General features: G+C 40.5%; 4 protein-coding genes across 4 annotated transcripts; 3 read left to right on the forward strand and 1 right to left on the reverse strand.

The window, feature by feature from the left end:
- Positions 1-389: 389 nt before the first annotated feature.
- On the reverse strand, positions 390-960 carry BO94DRAFT_47290 (uncharacterized protein; the record flags this gene model as incomplete). Its single annotated transcript, XM_025608454.1, has 1 exon — positions 390-960. A coding segment is annotated over one exon (225 nt), but the record flags the coding sequence as incomplete, so codon positions are not given.
- Positions 961-11,260: 10,300 nt separating this feature from the next.
- BO94DRAFT_623756 (GFA family protein) lies at positions 11,261-11,887 on the forward strand. Its single transcript, XM_025617171.1, has 3 exons — positions 11,261-11,400; positions 11,459-11,621; positions 11,675-11,887. The coding sequence occupies exons 1-3, from the start codon at positions 11,335-11,337 to the stop codon at positions 11,869-11,871; spliced, it is 426 nt and encodes a 141-aa protein (XP_025468038.1). The 5' UTR covers positions 11,261-11,334; the 3' UTR covers positions 11,872-11,887.
- A 156-nt stretch (positions 11,888-12,043) lies between these two features.
- Positions 12,044-14,470, forward strand: BO94DRAFT_491118 (ubiquitin ligase complex subunit HRD3). The gene is made up of 3 exons (XM_025609144.1): positions 12,044-12,177; positions 12,244-12,378; positions 12,442-14,470. The coding sequence occupies exons 1-3, from the start codon at positions 12,135-12,137 to the stop codon at positions 14,391-14,393; spliced, it is 2,130 nt and encodes a 709-aa protein (XP_025468039.1). The 5' UTR covers positions 12,044-12,134; the 3' UTR covers positions 14,394-14,470.
- A 538-nt stretch (positions 14,471-15,008) lies between these two features.
- On the forward strand, positions 15,009-15,917 carry BO94DRAFT_464466 (putative DNA repair protein Dds20/Mei5; the record flags this gene model as incomplete). Its single annotated transcript, XM_025608064.1, has 3 exons — positions 15,009-15,603; positions 15,683-15,744; positions 15,828-15,917. The coding sequence occupies 3 exons, from the start codon at positions 15,009-15,011 to the stop codon at positions 15,915-15,917; spliced, it is 747 nt and encodes a 248-aa protein (XP_025468040.1).
- Positions 15,918-17,176: the final 1,259 nt, after the last annotated feature.

The following is a 17,176-nucleotide window of genomic DNA, read 5'->3' on the forward strand; positions in this document are numbered from 1 at the left end:
CACGCAAGGGCAGCTATATTTAATAAAGACTTTACTATATATGTTTGATTTTACCCTGTTCCGGTTATGTAATTACATGTTAGCTTTTATCTAAGATAGCATTATTCATTTCCTATCCCTTACCTGGCTGACTATCTTTACTTTCTTTTTTAAGGTCAGCTGCCTTATTCAGAGTATAAAGACTAATAATGATTCTTTATAATTATTCATTTCCAGTCTAGATTAATCTATATATCTTTCAAACATGTTATCTGATTAGGCTATACCTCGCATCTTAAGATAAGACAGAATAAGAATAAGAATATATAAATTTTATTATTAGCTATCTATAGCCAGACTATGTCTCACGTTCTGAAACAATTTCAGATAAAGTAATATAGGATTTTCACTATTAGTTACCCGTGTTAGCTGAGATAGATAATATTATACTATTATAGAGTCATATTAATAAAGAACAGTCAAGCCCACAGCCAGTAGAGAATCAACATAAATTTCAGATATATCAGTATAATGGCTGCACAGCACGCCAAGTGGGTTATTTCCTTGAACTCAGAGACCCGAGCTGAGCTGGGATAGTAAGATAAAAGAAAAACAGAGGATTGGAAGGGCAGTGAGACAGCCATACTGAGAAAACCAGAGCAGTCTTGGATAGTGATTTAATAATACTAGTTTTAATAATAAAGATAGTAAGTTAACCAGTAAGCATTCTATGTAGGTAAGAAGATAATGAACAGATCATAATAATATAGCAGGGAGGATTGATCGTGATCCCGGCCAAGGCTCACACAAATCCATGTCGGCTTTAAATTCGCACGGTGGAGGCATTGCCAGAAACAGCGCCGGATCGCACGGCACGACTGAAGGGGGCTGTGCGTCGGGCGAACGGGATGGGCGATGAGGCGACGGGAGACAGGGGGCGACGACGACGGAGGGGGAAGGGGAGGGGGAAAGAAGGGAAGAGGAAGTGCGTTGTCGGTCAACGGACGCACCTGGGTCTTATATAGACCGTCACGCACGGGTTGTCGTCAGTAAAAGCGGCGGGCGGCAGCGCGGCAAGGCACTATACCCAACCGGGCAGGCACCTTTCTCGATCGGGTAGGGACCGGCCCCGGTGTGGCAGGCGGTGCAATGGGAGCCGTTTCCGGCGCCCCGCTAACTGTGTCATCGAATACTATATTAATAAAAACAATTTCTTGGATACATACCCCGAAGCACATTCTCTTGTCTTTAAAAAATCAACTATTTACAACGCCTTTAAGACTTCAGGATTAATTCCATTCCAGCCAGATAAAGTCCTTAGTAAACTGATTATACAGCTCCGTGAGCCTACTCTAATCAGCAGTATCACCACCATATCAATAGTGTTAAAAACACCTAAGAATATAAAGCAATTACAGAGATATGAAACTATAATTAAAAGACCTTTTTATAAACATACAATCAGCCCGTCCTTGCAGATAAAAACAGCATTATCCTATATTATAAAAGGATACAAAATCATCTTTAACTGGGCTGTGTCAAACCCTAGGATCGCTTCTCCCTGTTCCTGTTAGCTTAGCTCCCGTTCCGATACGTACCTTGTGAACTGAATCAAAGGTAGTCAGGCTGTTGACTATCTAAAGATGACTTGATCTGAACAAGAGAAGAGAAGTAAGGCCAGATAGTGCCGCGCAGCTATTCGTAAGTAAGTACAGACAAGTATTATCACTAAGCTCTACCAAAACATAGATTACTTAAAGATAATATGAATTGAGCATGAAGAACAGAACTAACTAAGTACGTGAAGAAGTGTCCTTATATATCTGTTCCCCGTATACCATTCTATATACCATCGGGTCTGTTGTATACTCACTTAGTAGTTATAGACCATGATGGTATGTTGTATACTACATGCTTATCTGTATACCATAGTCACGTGATCCATACTGCCTGATGGTTCAGGTCAGGATCCTCCTCGATAAGAGCCCCCTTCTGTCCGGATGTGGTCTTCTGCCTGACATACCTGCCTTACTAGTTGTTCAGCTAGCAGGGGTCCGTAACACCACCTCCTCTTCTTCAAGGTTCTTGTTCTTAAGAACATAAAGGTGCATGTCCCTCGTCCAGGTTGGCTGAGTTTCTTGGTTTCCTTTTTTCTTGAGATGGATCATCATGTCTCTGTGTAATCATTATAAAGAGTACTGTCAGTAAGCTGACCAGATCATTTATAACAGTATCCAGGTTGACTTTTCTTGTATTTAGTGCAATTCTCATAGTCTTTCTTGTTTCATGGATTCTAAAAACCGAAATTATGCGGCCTGTACTCGTTGTGGCTGAAAATATGAAAAATGATTTCACAGTGATTCCAAGTGGGATAAGCTTCAACATGATGAAGAAAAGATAGCTCAAGAGATTGAGGAGACTGAAGAACAGATTGAGCTATTATTTACAAAAATACAGCGGTTGCGAAAACATCGCAGATTTCTGAAAGATCATGGTGATCGGATGTTAGATCACGACTTGAATGTGTTAGAATAACTGGATGATGAGGATTCTCCAAGCGCTGAGGACCTCTGAGAGCTAGAGTGTCTGGCTGATGAACACAATGCCGCTCAACTTACTGCTGTGTCAGACACTCCTAGTCTGACTCAGTTAGTTGGTTCTCCTTCTTTCTGGGCGAACTTCGACCTGTCTGTCAGTGGTACTGCTCCACAATCTGGTAATAGTTTGTCAAATTCTTGATAGGTTCCCACGTGTTTTCTGAGATATCATACTCTACCCATTTTACCAGATACTTTGACCTGTCACTAATCTTCTTGTAATCCAGGATTTTTTTGACTTTATATTCTTCCTTTATATTATTATCAATCTCCATATTTTCTGTAATTCTAGCATTCTTTGGTGCGGGTTCTAATAATGAGATATGAAACACTGGGTAAATTTTGTTTATTGATTTTGATAATCTTAACTTGTAGTTAACCGGTCTCTTCTTATCTTTGATAATAAATAGTCCTAGCTTATGATGATTAAGCTTCTGACTTAGTTATTTTATCTTGATATTTCTATAAAGTAGGAACACCTTCTCTCCTTTTTTAAGATCAGGTTCTCTTCTATATCTGTGATTATAATATATCTTGCTGTATAAATTCATGAATTCAATATCTCAAGATAACTATAGATATATGTTTTCTATAAATATAATAATATTCTTAACTATATTAGTGACTTACTGCCTCCCTAATGGCATTTCCAGAAACCTTGGATGATATCTGTAATTAATGTAAAATAGTGATACTCTAATAATTAAGTAATTAGTATTATTATATAAGAACTATGCTATCAGTAATAGATTTATCTAATCATTCTGCTGGTAGTTTATATAATGTTTCAGATATTATTTAATTATCTAGTTAATCCTTTCTATTTATCTATTTATCTATAGATAATAAGCTGTTATTATTTATTCTTCTATTTTTATAAGATCTGTAAATAATCTCTAGAACTTTAAGATAAATAATTTATCTTAATCTGATATAATATACTTTGGTATTCCATGATATATAACAATGTTTTTTAAAAATAGTTCTATTATCTGTATTATTATTATTATTATCTTACTTAATATAAGATAGATATATTTAATAAAGCGATTAGTAATGACTGTAATAGTATTAAACTTTTCTAATTCTGATAATAAATCAATAAAGTTAATTATTATCTATTTTTATAGCTGTTATAGCGCCTTCTATACTTATATTTATCCATAGGGCTAGTGCTTTACAGGCTTGTCCTTAATATAAATCTCATATTGTTTAATATAATCGTATATTTTCTGTCTAAGGTTTGGAATGTAATAATTCCTTGTGATTAGTTCAGTTATCTTTTCCACTCTTAGATAATCCTTAAGTAGTTTATCATAATGTCTAGCTATAATCTCTGTTCTTATTACAGTTAGTATAAAAATTAATCTGTAAAAGTATGCTAGTCTATCTTTATTAATAATAATCTTATCTGATAAGTCCTTACTTATTTTCTAGAATATTTTATTATTTTTTATATCTTCAGCCAATCACTTAATTAGGTTACTATCTATTTCCAATGTTGCTGCTAGATTGGCCTTGTTATAGATGATTAACCTATCCATATTCCGCTTCAGGATGGCCAGTTTGATAGTCTTTTTATCTAATTTATAGTCTGGCCTGCAGCTTAGTATATCTGTGTATCTATTCTCTACTTTCTTATAATATATAATTCTGAAATCATATTGTAACAGAATCTCAGCTTATCATGCCTGCCTTCTGGTCAACTCTTTGGTTGTTATAAAGTAGATTAAGTTCTTATGGTCTGTCTTTATAATAACAGTATACTTTGCTTTTTTAAGATAGACTTTCTATTGTTTAAATATTATTATTATAATTAGCAATTCCTTGTCGTGAATGTCGTAGTTAAGTTCCGCTTAAACTAACTTTCTTGAGTAAAATATAATCAGTCTTGGTTTTTTGTCTTTTCTAGATTACATCATATGCATACTAACAGCATAGTCTGATATATTGATTTTAATGATTATTTCTTTCTTTAGGTCGTGCTGTATTAGTATTAGTAATATAATAAGTCACTGCTTAATATCTTTAAACACGCTCTGCTGTGGTTCTTTCTACTAGTACTTCTTTAACTTCTTTATAAGCTTGAAAAGTAGTGTTATATAGATGGTATATCTGTCTATAAATTATTAATAGTAATTAACTAATCTGATAAACTGCTGTAGTTCTTTCAGATTTCTAGATTAAGACTAATCCTGTATAGCTTGCACTTTTGCTTATTTAGTATAGATTCTTTCTATAGATATCTAATATTCTAGAAACTCTATTTTCTATATATAGAATTTATACTTTTTTAGCTTATATTATAACTGATATAGATATAGTTTATATAAAACTAGTCTTATATATCTCACATATTCTTTCTCAGTCTTTAAGAAGATTAATATATTATCTAAGTAAGTAATTATAAATCTGTCAAGATGTTTTCTAAGAATTTTATTGATATATTACTAAAATGATGCTAATGTGTTGGTAAGCCTAAATAACATAATCAAGTACTTAAAGTATCTATACTTTATTTTAAATACAGTTTTTCATTCTTTATTTTTCATAATATGTATATAATAATATATATCCGTGATATTAAGTTTAATAAACTACTTTATTTCTTGTATTTTATCTTAAATTTCCAAAATCAAAGATAACAGATATTAATTCTTGATTATGATAATATTCAGTAACTAATAATCCATATATAGCTGTAAACTGCTGTTCTTTTTTAATATAAATAGGACTCTATGTCCTGCTAGTGACTTCAAAGGCTTGATATTACTTTTAACTAATTAATTATTAATATATTCTTATAGTATTTGCAATTCCTTTTCAGATATCAGATAAATCTTTTTATATATTAATAACTTTTCTTTCTTTATAAGAATAGTATGGTCATGCTTTCTGTGCTAAGATAATTCAGGTTGCTCTAACTATTTAAACAAGTTCTTAAATCTTTTATATTATAATAGAATCTGTGTGTTATTCTTAACCATAGCTAGAAGTTCCTATAAATCTTCTAATCTCTGGATAGTCATCTTAATCTCTATATTAAAGCTATTAATACTGTACTTGCAGTACTCTTTTATTATTATTAATATCTATTCTGATAATTCTATAAGCTAATCTCTCTATAATAACTTGGTTGCTGCTATTACTTGTATAACTATACTTGAGATGTTATTTTTCTTTAAGTTATCTTTAATATCTGGCATGTTAGGCTTTCATGACGATCTTAACCTTTTCTTACTAGATTATTTAGTCCTTGCTTTAGCTCTATGCTAAGTAGCGGGCTGTATAGATCTAGACCCCATATCTAGTCCTTGCTGGTGTTATCTTAGATAATCATAATTAGTAAATTAAAGACTCTTAATCTTTTAATTAATCTGTGGATTATGATTCCTGAGCCATAGAATCTCTAACATAATATTATATTATTTTAAAGATATTATATTAAAGTTTATATACTTATAGTGATTCTTTATAATTATAGATACCAGTCCTGACTTAACTATTAATATAAGAGTTCCCAAATTCTCTCTGTTTAGTCCTGTAATTGGTTCAGGTTCTGTTTTCTGTTATCCAAGTATTTTAAGCTATTATATGAATCGCGGGTTCATGAAGTTTCTGGTTATTTTAAAATCTACTAATACTTAGGCTGGTTAATCTAATATGATTGCTTAAATCTTTAGATATGGTCCTGACTCTATAACTGCTAATTACTGTTCTGGCTAGTTAGGTTCTAACTACTATAGGTGTCTTCTTAGAAATCTTAAGCCTTTTATCTTTACCACGTAGTATATTATATACTAATTATTAAAACATGCTAGCTAATATATTAATCTATGATAAGAATATCTCTAGTACCTTTTACACGCACATTTAAAGATATTATATAAATAATAACTTATCTTAGTCCTAACTACTTCCGATACCCTAGATCAGTAGTTAGTAATATACTTTTAATTATAGTATATTAAGCATGTATTTATATAATATACAAGTCAAGAAAGTTTATTATGTTTTCAATAATCTCTACTTTCTTTGAAATAAATATATAGATATGATTTATTATATTAAGATTCTGTTCCTGCAACGTTTACCTTCTGGCTAATTTTTAATAATTAGTAATAATAATCTGTATTATCTTATTTATATATTAAACAAACTTCTGAATAACAAGGATATCTTTATAAATATTGCTTTTAAATCTTATTCCATGATTCCCAACATTTCAAATCCTAATATAGATAATACTGTATGATTATCTTAAGCTTTAGGCAGAATCATGCTGGATTTTCCAAAATCTTCTTCAAGATACAGTCTAACTAATAAGCAATATCCTCTTAATCATTCTTCTAGTTCTTCTTATCCTTATCTTACTACAATAAACAGAGTTCACTAGTTTCTGATAAGGATTTTTCAAGGATATTAAATATCTTGTTGAGTCTCTTCTTACTGGGTTCAAGACCTTCAAGTGATATACTATACTCTTTATCTAATAATTCATCCTCATTCTAAACTATACTGAGATAATCATTCCTTAAAACTAGTTTATAATTATTATTATTGACTTTCATAGTCCAAACTAATAATACAGATAATTATTAATTCTCTTATTAACTAGATAGTACTGTTAACTCATCCGGGATGGCTTGTTATTTTAACTAATCATAGTATATCCTGTTTTCTGATAGCTGATCATGCTGAATAATATGTAACTTCTTATTACTTAGTATCTGCGTTGCGGAATCTGTCCAAATCTCGTGCTAAATAGTGATAATATTATAGACTTCTCTGCCTTGATCTTGGTTTATAGTTCTCAATTGCTTCTAAGGCTGTTTCTGATTACAGTCCTTTAACTGGTGACCTGCTTTGCCGTAGCTGAAGCACAAGCAGTCTTGTTTACGCTGTTCGAGTTCCTCCTTGGACACTTGAGTCTCTTGAGTCTGATGCTGTGCTGCATCTAGCTCCATGGGCTTCAGCCCGTAGGGATCTTCGTATCCCAAGCTTCTAGGTTGTGCCGACCTTCTGTTATTAGCTCAGTAACCTGGCTGGTTATTGTATTGAGGTGTAGACCCGCTAGTCTACTAACCTTCTCATTATTTTATATTAAAGTCATATAGCTTGTTATTAATCTTTACTATTACTTTAATTATCTTGATTAAGATGTCTGGTCATTTCTGCCAAATGATCTTTTCTTAGATCTCTATCTTGAGTCCTTCTTTAAATTATGAGATATAAGTATTATCATTCCAGTCTAAATAACTAATAACTTACTGAAATTCTGAAGTATATACAGATACTAATCCTGTTTACTTAAGTTATTATAACTTTTATTCAGTATTCTATACTGCATCAATATCTCTGAATATCTGTTTGAAATGCTGTTTAAATCTGGTATAATTAGTAAAAAGTTATTTTATATTATTATCTTAATTATTTACTAACTTCTCTTATCACTTGTAAATATATAGTTTAAACTAATTAAATACTGCTCCGGTAAGGTAAATAGATGTAAAAAAGATCTTATTCTCTTTATTCTTGAGCTTTTTCTTATTTATATTAAGGTATAAGTCTAACTAGGTCAAGAAAGTCCTGAGCTTCGCTCGTTTGCCGTTGAATGGCTCGGGTAGTCAGATCTTAACAGATTTAACTAATAAGCGATCTTCGAGTAACTGGTTCTTTTGTTTTAAGGCTGTGATGCTTTCTTGTAGCTGACTAACCATGTCCATCAGTTCCTTGGTTGTCAGGCCCTGCTGCTGAGGCGCTCGTGATGTGTTCAATGTAGTCAATATGATGACTGGTTGTTACTGAGTAACACTCATACTGACTGGTGCTTAATGTATTAAATCCTAGGATTGCTTCTTCCTGTTCCTGTTAGCTTAGCTCCCGTTCCGATACGTACCTTGTGAACTGAATCAAAGATAGTCAGGCTGTTAACTATCTAAAGATGACTTGATTTAAACAAGAGAAGAAAAGTAAGGCTAGATAGTACCGTGCAGCTATCCGTAAGTAAGTGCAGATGAGTGTTGTTGCTAAGCTCTACCAAAACATAGGTTACTTAAAGACAATATGAATTGAGCATGAAGAACAGAACTAACTAAGTACGTGAAGGAGTGTCCTTATATATCCGTTCCCCGTATATCATTCTATATACCATCGGGTCTGTCGTATATCCACTTGGTAGTTATAGACCATGATGGTATGTTATATACCACATGCTTGTCTGTATACCATAGTCACGTGATCCGTGCTGCCTGACGGTTCGGGTCGGGATCCTCCTCGATAAGAGCCCCCTTCCGTCCGGATGTGGCCTTCTGCCTGACGTACCCGCCTTACTAGTTGTTCAGCTAGCAGGGGTCCGTAACAGGCTGCTTTGCTTGAGCAGAAAGTTAATAAATTACAGACTGAATTAGAGAGGCAAAACACTAAAAACAAGAGATCTCATCATTAAATGGCTGGTTTAAACAGCCTCACTGTTAACAAGGCCAAAAACACCTTTAAAAGAATTTATGAAGCTGGTGATGTTGGTGGAAGTCAGCTTGAAGAATCAGCTGCCGGCGAGGTTGTTCCTCGCCGCCAGGCACCACCTCGCTGCAGCATGTAATACAATTGAGCATACAAGAACAAGATGTCCTACACGTTAAAACACCAATTAAACACGTTATTTTATTAATATATGGTGTATAAAAGCTTCATCTTTTCATAGAAGGCTGTTTGGGTGGGCGCGGGTGCCGGCTCGCTTACACTGCCGGTTCGCTTACCGATTACGTTATCTAATACGGGGTAACGTAATCCACAAGCGAGTGGGCCGCACAAGCGAGTGGGCCGGCGCGCCCGGCCAAACATGCCTCCATGAAAAGATGAAGCTTATATAGTCCACTATATCAACAAAATAACGTGTTTAACTGGTGTTTTGACGTGTTGGACATCTTGTTCTTATATGCCCAATTGTTCCACACTCGCTGCAGCGAGATGGTGCCCGGCGGCGAGGCTGTTCCTCGCCTGTAGCTGATTCTACAAGCTGACTTCCACTAACTTGATCAGCCTCGCAAGTCTGTTTGAACGCGATTTTAGCCTCTTCAACAGTGAGGCCGTTAAGGCCAGCTATTTAGCGATAAGACCTCTTCTTCTTAGTGTTTTGCCTCTCTAATCCAGCCTGTAATTCGTCAACTTCCTGCTCAAGCAAAGCAGTCCGGTTGAAGGCGATTTCACATCCTTTTATAACATAGGATAACACTGCTTTCATCTGTGAAGATGGGCTAATTATATGTTCACAAAGAAGTCTTTTAATAGTAGTTTCATGCCTCCGCAATTATCTTATATTCTTGAATATTTTTAGTACTGTTAATATAGTAAAAATACTGCTAGTTAGAGTAGGCTCATAGAGCTGTATAACCAGTCTATCAAGAACCTTGTCTGGCTGGAATGGAACCAATCCTGAAGCCTTAAAGGCATTGCATATAATTGATTCTTTAAAGACAAGAGAACATGTATCTAGATATATATCCAAGAAATCAATCTTATTAATATAATGGATGCCCTGGCGAATCAGCTGTTTTATTAAGCTTCTATATACTTATTTTAATAATATAAAGCAAGCAACGTCAAGCAGTTGATAAAGATATGAAGAATATGGAGGCATGTAGATAGAAATAACACCGTTTTAGCTACATACATTATCAAATTCTGGAGTTAAATAAGAGTCGTATCTGTCAAGAATTAGAAGGCTATATCGCCCAATCTGCTAATCCTTAGTAGAAGGAATAAAGTGTTCACGAAGCCAATGTAAACCAATCTTATTAAAAGTCTAACCATTTGGCGATAGATTAATACGCTAATCAGATAAAATAAGGCCTTGATACCATGCTTCTATATGAACCTTTTCCTTAAGAATCAAGTACGGCGCCAATACCACACCGGCGGTATTGATACACTCAATTGAGGTCACCCATTCGCGGTTGCCAGGCTGTATAAGAAACGGCTTGCTTATACAGTCAGATCTTGTGATTACACGTGCTGTAGCCACTATACCTATAGCAAAGCCTGTTTCATCAAAGTTCCAGATGTCTTCATTGAGAATACCTTATTCCTTTCTTACGGCTTCAACCCGATCGAACCACTTACTCAAGAGCTTGGAATCTTCACATTTCGCACGTTGGATATGATATCTTCAAGAGAATTGACTCTTTAAAGCCGGTGTACGCTTAACAAAGTTATATACCCAGTTTTCGCTGACAGAGACTGCGGAATTCGAGGCACGTTTTTGAAGAAGATTAGATGCCATATTCCGAACATATGACGGCCGAGGATGAAGCCCACGCTTAACAAGTGAGAGTATCCAGTCCTTTAAAGCCTCTTCTTCAAGAAGAGTCAGTTTCATAGACTTGACACGTATATCTGAACGTGATTTGACTCCTTTAATACGTCGTTGCAGAGTTGAACGCGGAACATTGTAAGCGCTCGCAGCTTCGTTTATATGCAAAATTCTGCCACTTTGAATAGCCTCAACAGCTAGGCAGATACGGCCTTCTTGTTCCACCAAAGATTTTGACGATTGAGGCATGTCTGGTGGAGTTGTTGGTGGTTGAATAGCTTCAAGTTGAAGAACGCGAGAATAACGCGCGCGCCGGCCCACTCGCTTGTGCGGCCCACTCGCTTGTGGATTACGTTACTAATTAACTATAACTAGATAACCAACTAAGTCTGCGTGTCTTGGAGCCTTCTGGTGAATCATTTCTGGAGCAAATACTACTCCCTCAAAATGGCTGTCGGCGGTTGCTTCTGCGGCAAGATTCGAATCGAATACACTGGCCAGCCTCTGATGTCGGCAAGTACCCACCGGATGTCAATGTTGTGAACCTAATCTAAATCTTATGTTGTATCAGGCACTGTGTCACTGTCTTGATTGTCGCAAGCTTACTGGGTCACCTTATACCTATAGTTACGTCGTCAAGAGTGCAGAGTTGAATGTCACTGGGAAGCCGAAAGAAGTACCCAAGACAGCAGATAGTGGAAGTGATATTAAGAACTATTTCTGTCCCGATTGTGGTCTGTATTACTAGTCTGAGTGTCTGGGAAGATGTTTCTGATGAAGATGATAGGCACGCCGCTGTTTGGAGGAAAGGTCAAATCTGATGGAACTCCCGAGGAGGTTACAATTCTCCGTGCAGGAATCTTTGATGACAGCGGCATCTTGAATGAACGGAAACCTGAGGCGGAGATCTACACGGATAGGCGGTTGGCATGGGTAGAGCCCATCGAAGGGGCGGCTCAGTTTAGCGGCATGCCGTCACTATGATAATTGATTGATTGTTAGGTTGAGCGTGACATCCTCCGATTGTCGTGGTAGATGTAGATGTAGATGTGACTAGATGACGGAGGAAATCGGGGAAATAAAGGTCCGCAACGCCAGGTGGCCCTTTCCGCTTCGGGGCCGAGCCAGGCCCAGCGGGCCTCCATCGCTCACTCACGCCGCCTTCGTCTCCTCTCGCTTCTCCATTCCCCGAAGCTCGAGCACAGGGTCGCCATGACTTCATCTCCTACCCATCTCTCTCACACAACATGAAGAACCGGTGGCTAGGGCGTCTCTTGCCCTTGGCGCTTCGTGAGTCTGCTGTGGAGCTTACCCGCATCACGCGATAGCAACTGACCTTCGATTCCCGATCTTTAGTGCTTCTGCAGGCGCTTGCGGTGGAATCCCAAGTACATCCCGAGTCCCAAATACCAACTACCGATGTCGTTCCTGGATCCTATGCACATTCCGAGTCTTCGAGCGGGCCCGAGGACTCTAATCGACCCGGACATGGTGAGATGTCTTATCTACGATTCCCCGGCGCTTCATGCTGATGGCCAGGGAATTAACCTATAGAACACGTCGAAAATGCTCTTCGAATCCTACGAGAATCCAAGATCGCCGTCGTTGCTCCCGAGAAACCGTCCGGCCTGGTGGGATACACCTTGCATTACGCCCAGGAAGCTTTTCGAATCTTGTTTATGAATGGACCCCCGTCGGATGGAACAGGGAAGCGAAAGGAGGACCCGATTGTCGCAAAGGCCGTGAATGAACTCAAGATTGCGGCACAGCAAGACCAGAACCCCGATGCGATTTTCCTCTTAGGGGAGATGAACTTCTACGGCAACTACACCCACCCCCGAGACTTCAAGCAAGCGTTCCATTGGTACCAGGCCTTAGCATCTTCGACCGGAAATAGCACCGCGCAGTATATGCTTGGGTTTATGTATGCAACTGGTGTTGGCGGTGCGGTCGAGCGCGATCAGGCGAAGTCCTTGTTGTACCATACTTTCGCTGCCGAAGCGGGTGATACGAGGTCGGAGATGACCCTGGCGTATCGCCATCATGCTGGAATCGGAGCCCCAAGAGACTGCGACCAAGCGACCTACTACTATAAGAAGGTGGCAGATAAGGCTATTGGGTACTTGCGATCTGGACCGCCCGGTGGCCAGAGCATGATTCGCGAGTCCTACCGTTGGGCTGACGAAGAGGGTGGTGTCTATGGTGAAGGTGCGAGCGTGTCGACAAATACCGTGCGCGACGGATCGCATTCCACGACGGAGGCCAGCTTGGAAGACGTCTTGGAGTATTTGGATTTGATGTCCAGGAAGGGCGAATTGAAGGCCACTTTCAGCCTAGGGAAGATGCACTACGAGGGTGGCCGTGGGCTGCCGAGGAACTTCCGGAAGTCCATGAACTATTTCAGACAGGTCACTAAGAAGTACTGGAATAAGGACGGATCGGTGAACCCAAATCACCCTCTTGGGATCGAGAAACTGGCAGCGAAAGTGGCTGGTCACATTGGGTTGATGTACCTGCGTGGCGAGGGAGTGGAGCAAAACTTTGCGACGGCGTTGATGTGGTTCCGACGTGGATTGGCAAATGGCGATGCGCTCTGCCAGCACGAGCTCGGGCTGATGTACCTGCACGGCTATGGTGTCACGCAGGATGCATTCAGGGCCGCGTCCTACTTTAAAGCTGCGGCAGAGCAGGACTTCCCCGCGTCCGAAACGAGGTTGGGTGCTCTGTTCCTGGATCAAGGCGATGTCCCGACCGCCACCCGTTATTTCGAGCTGGCGGCGCGCTGGGGTTGGATGGAGGCCTTCTATTACCTGGCGGAGCTATCCAACAACGGTGTTGGTCGGAAGCGGCACTGTGGAATGGCCGCATCTTACTACAAGATGGTCGCTGAGCGGGCGGAAGCTATCCATTCATCCTTTGGCGAGGCAAACACGGCGTATGAGAATGGAGACAAGGAACGGGCTCTTATTCCAGCCATGATGGCTGCTGAGCAAGGCTACGAGCACGCGCAGTCTAATGTTGCGTTCTTGCTGGATGAGCAGCGCTCCTTACTCGCACTTGACACCATCGTTCCTGCAACCAAGAAGACCAGACCGGCTTTGCTGCGAAATGCTGCCTTGGCTCTTATCTACTGGACACGGTCAGCCAAACAAGCGAACATTGACTCTTTGCTTAAGATGGGTGATTACTACCTTACTGGCATGGGCATTGTGCAGGATGCGGAGAAGGCGTCAACGTGCTACCACACGGCGGCCGAAGTCCACTACAGCGCCCAGGCATATTGGAATTTGGGGTGGATGCATGAGAACGGGGTTGCCGTGGACCAGGACTTTCACATGGCAAAGCGATACTATGACCTGGCGTTGGAGACTAGCTCGGAAGCGTACTTGCCAGTGAAGCTCAGTCTGCTGAAGCTGCGGATGCGGGCGTACTGGAACTGGCTTACCAATGGGGATATCAATCCCATCCAGGAGGAAGAAGGTAAGACAGAAGTGCCTGAGATCTGATAAAGACTAACGCAGCGCAGATGTGAGGCCGCACCGCACCTTGAAAGAGTGGATCGCTGCCTTTATCGAGAATGACGAGGAAGAGGAGGCCAATTACCGGGCTCAATTGTACAAGCGGGATGAAGATGAGGACGACCTCATGTCGAGCAACCGTATGGATGACCGCCACGAGGACGGCTACTATGATGAGCTCGAGCTGGACATTGACGAAAGCGTGCTGGAGGGGCTGATCATCGTCGGCTTGGCAGCGACTCTGCTCGCTCTAGTGTATCTGCGACAGCAGCGAAACCGCCAGCGCCAGAACGACGGCGGGATGAATGCAGCGGCAGGGAATGCGAATGATCGGGGATTGTTTCCTCGTCCGGGGGAGCCAGAGTTTGCGCAATGGGTAGCTGGAGGGGTGGGTCATTGAAGACTAGATTTGTTTGTTGGAGTATATACTCGTTAGCTCAATTTGCATGATGTAACCACTAACCATCTCTATCTTATCAGCTGACCGACTTATCGATAAGCCTTTATCTTCATCTCCATCTCGGTCTTCCCTGTTATCCCCTTACCTCGTTCATCCATCCATTGACCATGTTAGACGCAGCCCAAGACTAAGCAACTCCAACAATGGCTTCCACAAACCCGACCCCAACCCCGAATGCCAAACGTCGTCGCCTCAACGATGCCGCAGCAACTCTCGCCAAACCCTTTAAATCGCCTCTCCGCAGACCAGCACCAGCATCCACCGGACCAAACGATACTATATCCACCCCTCCTACCACCACAACCACAACCACAACAACCCCCCAAACAACCGACCCAGCACTACAGTCACAGCCACAATCGACACCCAAAACCTCCTCCTCACAACCAACCCAAAAGCCAACCCCCACACCCCGAAAACTCACCCTCCCCACAACCACTCCCACCACCAAACCCCCACCTCCAACTCAAATACCAGCACCAGACCCAGAATACCACACCCTCCAAACAACCCACCGAACCCTACAATCCCAACTCACAGCGCTCCGAAACGAGCTAGACACCATCCAACAAGCACACCGGATCGAGTCCTCGGGGAGAGATGATGAATTGGGACGGTTGATTGCGAAGTGGAGAGGTGTGGGGCAGAAGGTCGCGGAGGAGGTGCTTGTGGGTACTAAGGAGAGGGTGGATAGGATGGGTGGGGTAAAAGGGTTGATGGGTAGGAGGAGTGGTTGGGGTCGGGATGGGGATGGGATGAGGATGAGGAGAATCAGAAGGAGAGAGAGGGGAAGGAGTGGGATGAGGGGGATGATGAGGGGGGTATGAAGGGGAGGGAAAGGGGAAGGGGCAGGGGGATGAGGGTGAGGAAGAGGAAGAGGTTTGTGGTTCTTTCCAGTTTGTTTTTCTACTTGTTGTTTGTGGGAAAGTGGGAAGGAGATAGGGGTGCTAACGGGGATATAGGAATTCACCATGGATGTGATGCTTAAAATGATGGGGATTGATTTAAAGGTTATTGGGTATGAAAGGGAGGGAGGGGGGAGGTGGGTTTAGGTGCACTGATGGTGGGTATTTGTCTTTGGGGTGGGTTAGGATGATATGGGGGGGTGTGGTATATGGGGGTTGTTGTGAATTGTGGAGTTGGAAGGAGCGAATATTGATACCCTAATTTGAGTATGGAGTATGTGTATGTTATGTGGGAGATTGTTTCAGTTTTGATACCGGTTTAGTATCCGAGTCTGGGTCTAGATACTCGTCAAACCTTGTACTGTCTTAAACAAAGCTACCCCGAGTCAAATGAATCCCCAAGAAGATATGAGCATAAGCATCCACGTACTGCCATATCTACACACCATTTCAAGGTTCGAACCCTTGTATGTAATCCATTCAAGGTGGCCGAATTAGACAAGCAATGGAAAGGAAGATAAACTAAAAGAATAAACAAGCATAACATCATCTGGATCCAACAAAACTCTGGAACTGCTCATGTATCTATGCCGAATGGAAGCCACTTCTCTACCATTCCAGACGTTATATCTTCCTTGTCCGATGAATACTTCCCAAGTAACTACTCAGTCCAATCCCAATCATACCGTGCGAGACTGACAGTGCACCGAGTGGTGGATATCCATAGAGTATGAACCATAAAACTCTAGAGTAGGTTGTTCTTTCCCATGTAGATACTTATACGCAGCACTTTCCCGGGTGGATTCCACGTCCACGAAGATAAAGGAATCCGCATCATCGTCTGAATGATCTTAATAGAGAAGGTCGTACAGTTTGGCAACAATGCGGGTACGGATACTTGGAAGTGAACCTGAAGTAACATCCACTAATACTATTTGCGAGGTTTGTTTTCATCGCCGACGCGAATAGTCTCGTGAATCTTGAAACGTAGATGCTGAGAGCCATGTCGGCCGGGGACCGGATCATGAGTGAGACAGCGTGTTAAGACATCGATCTTTTCTCTGGTGGCTTCTTCCGGAGTAAGCGTGAAGCTCACGATACTCTGAGGTTCAGGGGGGGAAACGTTCGATCACTGAGAACTTGTAGCCCTTGATGTATGGGAGATATGGTTTGGGTATGTCGTTTATGGTGTTGTAATCAAAAGACAGTGATATTTTTCTTTGTAGACAGTGTGGAAGCTGCTCTGATGGTACGATGGATGGTCGAAACGCAATAAGAAGAAGAGGGAGAAGAAGAGACCCGGAGGGTTGGCATCTGTGGCGGGGCCTGGCTGCCTTGCGGCGGCGGTATGCCGTAGTTATAAAGCATAACTAGTACGCCGTTACACTATTCATACTGCTTATAAA

Source organism: Aspergillus sclerotioniger (assembly GCF_003184525.1).
Source record: "Aspergillus sclerotioniger CBS 115572 chromosome Unknown BO94scaffold_12, whole genome shotgun sequence".
Classification (NCBI taxonomy): Eukaryota; Fungi; Ascomycota; class Eurotiomycetes; order Eurotiales; family Aspergillaceae; genus Aspergillus; species Aspergillus sclerotioniger.

Coding starts and splice junctions, on each gene's coding strand:
- BO94DRAFT_623756 (XM_025617171.1), top strand. CDS start 11,335: ATGGCTGTCGGCGGTTGCTTCTGCGGCAAGATTCGAATCGAATACACT. Junction 11,401..11,458: donor CTGGCCAGCCTCTGATGTCG/GCAAGTACCCAC, acceptor ATGTTGTATCAG/GCACTGTGTCACTGTCTTGA. Junction 11,622..11,674: donor CTATTTCTGTCCCGATTGTG/GTCTGTATTACT, acceptor TGAAGATGATAG/GCACGCCGCTGTTTGGAGGA.
- BO94DRAFT_491118 (XM_025609144.1), top strand. CDS start 12,135: ATGAAGAACCGGTGGCTAGGGCGTCTCTTGCCCTTGGCGCTTC. Junction 12,178..12,243: donor TCTCTTGCCCTTGGCGCTTC/GTGAGTCTGCTG, acceptor CCCGATCTTTAG/TGCTTCTGCAGGCGCTTGCG. Junction 12,379..12,441: donor CTCTAATCGACCCGGACATG/GTGAGATGTCTT, acceptor ATTAACCTATAG/AACACGTCGAAAATGCTCTT.